The sequence below is a fragment of the Bidens hawaiensis genome, unplaced genomic scaffold (assembly GCF_021521415.1).
Source record: "Bidens hawaiensis isolate Kalapana, Puna unplaced genomic scaffold, B.hawaiensis_p1.1 tig00054970_1, whole genome shotgun sequence".
NCBI classification, from domain to species: Eukaryota; Viridiplantae; Streptophyta; class Magnoliopsida; order Asterales; family Asteraceae; genus Bidens; species Bidens hawaiensis.
Genome location: NW_027506312.1, coordinates 2,239 through 10,219, shown reverse-complemented (window position 1 = coordinate 10,219; position 7,981 = coordinate 2,239). Strand labels below are relative to the sequence as shown.

Below are 7,981 nucleotides of genomic sequence, written 5' to 3'. Positions count from 1 at the left end.
TGACCAGGAGGTAATGCCTCAGGACAGCTGTAATTAACTAATTACTTTCTAGAAGATTTACCAAGATGCTTTCTTGGGCAATATGTGATCTCTCAGCTAATGAATAAAGAACATTTGGCAAAGCCGTTATAACCGTGCACATGGCCAGGGGTATTTATCATCCTACCTCATAAGGACACGCGTCCAGGTTGTTATACATGCCCATGCGACGTATAACTGAACCAATCATTTGAGGACACGTGTTCAGGTGGTTACGAGAGCATCTTCTGAAAATGACACCTGGCCCATCACCTTCCCATACCCTTCTGCTATAAATACCTTCTCAATCTTCATGAGGTATTCATTCACTCCCACTGTACTCTCTCTATATACTTAAGTACTTTATCTCCCGCAGGATTGTACTTATTCTCACGCCGAATGGTGGTTACGGGAAGACCCCCCCCCCTCTTTTCCTTCCCGTAACGAGCTCACAATGTCTGTTTTGCAGGTTCCGGTCACTGGACTTCGGGGAATTGGGCTTATATCGTACTGGTTGTTATCCGTATCCTATCCTGTGGACTCATTGGACCTAGGACCGGTTTAAGGGAGTAGATTTGTGTTTCTTCAAGTGCTATATATCTTAGGCTATACCCATCGGCAATCCAAGATTGCAAACCCTCAATTTTATTTTAAAAAAGAAAAAATGGCATTAATTCACTGATCGGTTCGGTGGCTCAAACGAGATTGCAATCTCAAATTTGGCCAACTTGTGACCACATGTCACAATGTGACTGGATGTATTTTGATTTCTTTTTTCTCTTTTATTCTCAACAATTAATTATATATACGTTTTGGTTTTAGTTTTATAACGTATTATATTTAACTTTTTAAAAAATATAAATACTTTGTTTTACTTAATTTTTTTATGAAAATTACGGCATAAATTTCTTTAAAAGTGGAGTTCGTTTAAAAAATCTTGTTTTGTAAATAAAATTTAAATTTTATCTATTATTGAATTATCTTATCTGAACCATTAGTTTTGTATCATTAATATGTGTAATTTTGTATTTCATGCTATGATTGTAACTTATTTTTATCTACTACCCCCCTTACACCATTTTTACTAAATATGCACCCCCCTTAACTTATTAGATAAATTACTATTACTCCTAACATTATTTATATACATATTAGTCCTTACAACATTTTTTCACTTAATAATCTATACTACATATATCAAATTAAAAACTATCAAGTATTACTATTAATTTATTTTTTTAGTACGAATATTGTAAATATTTATAATATCTTTTTTTTTATTTTAATAGTATATATATTTATAATATCCTTATTTTACCTCTTTATCTTTTACAAAATAAACCCGAAACTCGAAAACCTAAAACCCTAAACCCTAAACCCGAACCCTAAACCCTAAACTCGAAAATCTAAACCCTAAACCCGAAACCGTAAACCTAAAACCCTAAACCCAAAACCCTAAACCCGAAACCCGAAAACCTAAACCCTAAACCCAAACCCTAAACCTTAAACCCTAAACCCTAAACCCGAACCCTAAACCCGAAACCCTAAACTCGAAATCATAAAAAAAACGCAACTTGTAAAAAAAATATATGAAACCCTTATTTTTGTGCTAATTTGGTAATTATATGATTTCAAAGATTAATATGAAAGTTGGTTTTCCAGGGGGTATATTTAGCCTAACCTAATTAATTTTATAATATGAGATTTGGATTGTGAGATTGTGAATGAGTATAAAGGATATGTCAAATATTGTTTAAAATTTTTAATTTTAATGAAATATTTTTGACTTAAATAACATTTGACATCTAATAAACTGTCGGTTATTTAGCTTTCCTGTCTTGCTTGAGTGAGAAGTGGTCAAAGGTAGTAGAAAAGGTCAAATATTCCAGTCTTAAACTTTATACTTTTCAATTAAATAAATAAATAACCTTCTTTTTTTAACTCTTAAAAGATAATAATTAATTTTCCGAATATTCATTTCTTTAATACTTAACCATTACTTAAATGCATTTTCCTTTTAATTTAATACAAATTTATTAAATTTCCAAGGCGGACTTGAACCATTTTCTTAACCAAAATTAATACCCAAATTTTCACAAATTAAATATAAATTAATTAATTTCCATCAAATTACCTATATTATTATTTTAACAAATTAAACTCCTAAATTTATTTTCATTTCTCCCAAACCCTAATTTCAATTTCCTTAAATTTTCTTGCAACCAAACAAAATTTCATTTTCTATTTTTATTTTTGTGGATTTTTTTAAAATCCTTTTTTTACTTTTGAGTTAAAGCAGCTTAATCTGCTGATAACTTACTGCTACAGTAGAATTAAAAGTATTTTTAATTTGTAATAATTAATGGAAGAAGATAATCATGATTCCGGCGAGTTTGTTCAACCACCGCCGGAAGTATTCCGATCAACGGCAGTAGGGTTTAAGAAAAAGAGGGGAAGACCGAGGAATTACACGGTGGCGTTATCTCCGATGCCGATTTCAGCGTCAATTCCACCCACCGGAGGCTGGAAGTACAGTCAGGAGAAGCCTTACGTCAACCGAAAACAGAAATTGGAGTTCTGCACACCAACTGTTCGATGTAATGTCCACTTGAATTTCCGTTTTCAATGTTATGTCAATTCGGTCTTGTTTTATCTCATTATATTATTTAGACAGAATTACAATTTTTGTTCTTTAAACATGGCTGATTTGAAAAAAGTTTACTTTTGTTCGGTCGTCCTTTAAAAGGCAAAATACCTTGTTTCTTTTGTCCTTTTGACAAACGCTAATCTATTGGCATCACATGAGGGTATAAAGGTAATTTAGACCCTAATCTATTGTAGTTTTCATGTTGAATATAAACACGCCCTGCTTGCGGTGCGCGCATATAATGTATATATGTGTGAACCCTCGGGTGGGCAAAAGTAAAATTGCACTAATTTTAACGTTATTTTACTAATCTCGTGAAAATAACGTTAAAAGTGGCGGAAGGTTAATCAGACATCATGTGGTGGCGTTGATAGCCGAAAGACAAGGGCACATGCACCGATCAGCCGGTGTCCCGATGATTGAGTGCTATGTGCCTTATGTCCAAGGCTTGATGCAAAACTACTATCGAGCCGGGGGTCTCACCGGAAGCAGCCTCTCTATCCCTATGGGATAGAGGTAAGGCTGTCTACATCTTACCCTCCTCAGACCCTACCATAGCATTGCTATTGGTGGGATATACTGAGTACGATGATGATGATGATGATGATGATGATGATGTTGAATATAAACACTGTTTTGTGCATATGTTTCATGTTGCATAAATCTTTGATGGATTTATTGTTGTAGTACTGGGTCCCTTATATAAACAAGAGTCAGCCACACATCACCATCCTCTTATTCTGATCCTCAAAATCATTGGGTCATGACAGATTTTTATCAAGTCAAATTGGTTACTATTTATAGCCACTCATTCACTCTTGTCCAACAGAATCTTTCTGCACAAAAAGAAAAGTCTTTTGACTTTATTTTGCATTTTATAAAGTTTCAAGAAAGCTTGATTATTATGTTCATACATCATATTATGTTCAATCTTATTTTAGAAATTTTGGATCTTGTTAGATTTGTAAGTATGTGACTTGTGCAATACAAAATGTGTGCTCGTTAATGTGCGCTTTTGAACCGTTTGTTTAACTTTTGGTCTCACTTTGTTGTTTTATGTAATATGCTTAAAGTTTGAAATAATATTTAGTCACTTTGATTAAGTTATGGTGATTCCTAATTTTTACCATAAGTGAAATCAAATTTGTGATTGTGCTCTTGTAGTAGACCTATGTGCGATAAGGAAAATTATGATTTAGTTCAAAGATTAAATTTTTATTTGTGGTAACTGATTTTCTTGATCTTTGGTTTCATATTTATTGTTTTTCATGATCTTGGTGTTGTAGGATTCTTATTTAGTTTAAAGATTGAATTTCTATTCATTGTAATTAATTTTCTTGATATTTGGTTTCATATTTATTGTTTTTGATGATCTTTATGCTGTAGGTGAACAAGTTGCATACTCATACGGTCCCAATTTTACGCCCCATGTGGTTACAGTTAATTTCGGAGAGGTATTTCCAATTTTCCATATGATAATCGGTTTTGTATCTATTTTTTCTTCATTCCCAAAAATATGAGCATATGCACTATCCCTGTGTATGAACTTTGCATTGTTTGTTGAAAATGTTTTGACTATTGGTCAATGATAAACAATTCGGGAAATTGATACTTTGACTTCACATTTCACCTGAAAAAGGGATAATGCTGGTTGTTATGAGTTTCTTTCGTAAATAAATGAGCCGAGCTGAGTCGAGCCAGAATGGGGGGGTGGGGGGCTCGGAACGTGTATCTCAATGAGCTGAAAATTGGGCTTGAGCTCGGCTCTTCGATCTGGCTTGTATATTTTTTAAAAAATCTGTATTTTTACACATTGACGTGGATATATATAAGAACTAAAAATAGTTTTGGTAACATACAAATAATGCAGCGTTTATGAACTACATAATTCATATATGTTAAAATTTGGGTTGTTATTTTTTTCGTTAAATGAACTAAACTAAATCTTAAGCTATTAAGAAATTTTCTTTATATTTTTTTCAGTAAAATATGCCATATGGTTTTAAGTTACACACACATTAAACGAGCTGATTTGAAGTGAGCATTTTGATTACTTCTAATATGTTTTATGAAATTATGAAAGTTGGCCTATATCTAGGAACCTGCCAGCTGTCAGATCTGTGTATGAAAATATGCCATATGTTTTTTTTTTTTGTAATAAGAGATTAAGAGTATGTTCATTATTATTACTGCATTTTTTAAGCTTCTTTTTTGTGTTTTTAGGATGTTAATATGAAGATAATATCCTTTGCTCAACAAGGGTCAAAAGCTATATGTGTTCTTGCTGCAAACGGTTCAATTTCAAATGTAACACTTCGTCAACCTGACTCTTCGGGAGGCACGTTAACATACGAGGTACAACTTGTTTTATTTCGTTTTCTTTATTAGAAAGTATTGTGAAAAACTTTTTGAAATTTTGCTTTGTGAAACTGTTGCAGGGTCGTTTTGACATTCTGTCTTTGTCGGGGGCATTTGTGTCAAATGACTGTGGTGGAGCAAAAGGTTTGTCGGGTGGGATGAGTGTTTCTTTGGCGGGTCCTGATGGACGTGTTTTGGGTGGAGGTCTTGCTGGTATGCTGGTAGCTGCAGGTCCCATTCAGGTAGGGCCATTTTCATTTTCTGGTTGGGTCTGGTAACTGGCCAAATGGATAGTGCTGTAACTTGATACCGGGTCATTTTGAGGTGGACTGATCCATATTTTGTAAATAATTAATGCTTCAAATATCATTATGGTTCTCTTTTGAATAAAGTGATTCGAGAGCTTTTATGCATTAAACGGGCCGTGTTTGCGGGTTAGTGGGTCCAACACTGCACGAACTCAAAAATCGTGTCCAAGTGAACCCTAGCACGACAAGCATATTAGTGGGTTGACCCAAACACAACCCGTTTTGACCTGAATTTCTTTTTTTTCTTCACACAAAATTAATACTTTTAATTTACATTTTTACAACCAAGAATACAAATTTATATGAAACACTTGCATTTTATTTATAAAATCTTATGTTAATGTCTTTTTTGGTTTTAATTTTGGCACAAGACATCCAACCAATTTAATTTATGGCATAAAACACATTTCAATCAATTAAATTAAAAAAATAATAGGGTTAAATGGGACAACCCGTGAACTCGTCGGGTAGCCGAAGACGACCAACGGGTTCTGCCCAAAACTGATCCAAACCCGTATATGTGAAACCGAAACCCGCGTGTTTCGTGTCATGTTAGAAATTCACACTCAATTAGAAATGCAGTTTGGTCCACTTTTGACCCACCTGTTTGACCGGCTCCCTTCTAAGCTAGTATATTCATTTTTATTTGACCTTTTTCAATAGAGACTAAATTTTTTTATTTGGCCGGTTAGTGATTTGTTATAAATTATCTTGATGTTAGTAATAATCTATCATCTTTAGGTCATACTTGGAAGCTTTCTACAGGGCCACCAACAGGAGCAACAAAACGTTAAGAAATCAAGATTTGAATTCGTACCAACCATCTCGCCACCTGTCATGGCTGCAACGCCCATTTTCAAAGAAACAACCGAGAGGGCTCGTGGTGATGAACCGAACATAAACTTTACAATAACGAGCCCTACACGGGGTTTAGGCCCAGAAAATAACGGGTCTGAACCGAAGGTGGTCAGCACGTCAATGTTTGGGGCTTCGTGCTGATAAAATGCGGTGTGTGTGGGTTCAATGTTAGCCGAGTTTACATTTTGAATGTTTACTGGTGTTGGAAGACAAGAAATTTGGGGGGGGGGGGGGTGCTTGAAATTATAATGGTAGGTGTTAAGATTAGGGTTAAGATAAGGAAAGGGGTGCTAGATTGATTAATTGATTGATTGTTGTTAAAAGTGTGTGTGTTAAGAGTTGTATTTGAGTTTATTTAAATGTTATACGACTGAATATTTGCTTTGGTCATGAAACCTTGAAATCAAATATCTATCTATACTATATACTGTATATAATACACCAAACAAGGGCAAATTAAGACATCCATTTTAAGTAATTTACAACACTTAAAGCATGAGGTACATGTGTTAGTAAGGGTAAACATGTCTTTTAAACACAATCTATTAAACTTACAAGTTTGGTCCTTTATATTTAACCATATTATATTTTTAATTTAACTTGTAAACTAACTTCTCACTCATGATTTATAAACGACTATAACATTTTCATACGTTAATATTTTTATAAACAAATTGCATCATAAAAACGAACATTTTATTCTCTTTAATTTGGATATGATATTGTTGTAATTTTTTTTTCATTTTAAATAAATTAATATGTCACGTAGGGGTGTTCAGTGTCGGTTTTGATGGTTTTTAAGTTAAACTTTTGAGTCCAACCGTTAATACTTATTTTTTGTCGTCCAAAACCAAACTCAACCATTGAAAGTTGAAACTGAATAGTTACTAACGGCCTGGTTCCAGTGGTTTCACGCTTCAAACTTTAATAATAAATTTAGTTTAAAATAATTAATAATTTAAATTTACCATCAGTTTTAACTAAAACCAACATAATATGATACTTGAAATGTTCATAAATAAAAAATGATAATTTTAGCCACATAAATGATAAATATTAATGGAAGATTTAGGACGTGAAATAATAACAAATGTTACAAAATGAATCATATTGCAATTTGGTTAGTTTACAGTCTTTTCTGGTTTCATATGCCCAGTTGCCGATATAAACCGCGAACCAACCGTTCACTACGTTTTAAAAATTATGAAACCGACCAACAAACCGAAAGTAAAAAAGAAAAATAAAAAAGAAGTCAAACCAATTACCGGTTTGAACGATTTCAAGGTTTTAACCGAACCATAAACACTTATATTTGTACGTGATTAAAAGGTTCAAACTCCCGATGTATCGCGCGTGCACCCGTCTAGTACTATATATAATACGCCAAACAAGGGTAAATTAAGACACCTTGATTTTAAGGGATTTACAAATTAATTAACATATGGTACAACCTTTAATGCATCTAGGATAAGGGCAAACTTGTCAACAACTAAAAGAGGTTATTAAATAGTTACATAATTGATCCCTTCACTTTGCTTAACTTTTGTAAATTTTAAAAATTGTTACAACTATGATCCTTGATCTTTCACTCTTATATGATTTTTATTTTCATTTTTAACTCAACCCCCCCCCCCCCCTCATTATTTTTAAATATTAATAACTTTTTCATGTGCTTATACTTTTTTAAGAAAATTATATCATAAAAACAAGCATGTTTTTATCTTTAATTTGAGTATCATATTGTTATAGTTTTTTCATTTAAAAAAAAACATTTTACGTAGGGGCATTTGCT

The 7,981-nt window shown here is 33.1% G+C and overlaps 1 protein-coding gene across 1 annotated transcript; it reads left to right on the top strand.

Moving 5' to 3' along the window:
* The first annotated feature begins 2,380 nt into the window (after positions 1-2,380).
* Positions 2,381-6,330, top strand: LOC143617467 (AT-hook motif nuclear-localized protein 1-like). The gene is made up of 5 exons (XM_077090015.1): positions 2,381-2,615; positions 4,001-4,119; positions 4,889-5,020; positions 5,104-5,265; positions 6,073-6,330. Exons 1-5 carry the CDS (start codon positions 2,381-2,383, stop codon positions 6,328-6,330), a joined length of 906 nt encoding a protein of 301 aa, XP_076946130.1.
* The last annotated feature ends 1,651 nt before the right edge of the window (positions 6,331-7,981 follow it).

Bases quoted from the DNA above. Each gene is read 5' to 3' on its own strand.
- LOC143617467 (XM_077090015.1), top strand. From the start codon at position 2,381: ATGGAAGAAGATAATCATGATTCCGGCGAGTTTGTTCAACCACCGCCG. The intron at 2,616-4,000 runs GTAATGTCCACT...TGTAATTAATTT, and splicing joins CTGCACACCAACTGTTCGAT to TCTTGATATTTGGTTTCATA. The intron at 4,120-4,888 runs GTATTTCCAATT...TTGTGTTTTTAG, and splicing joins TTACAGTTAATTTCGGAGAG to GATGTTAATATGAAGATAAT.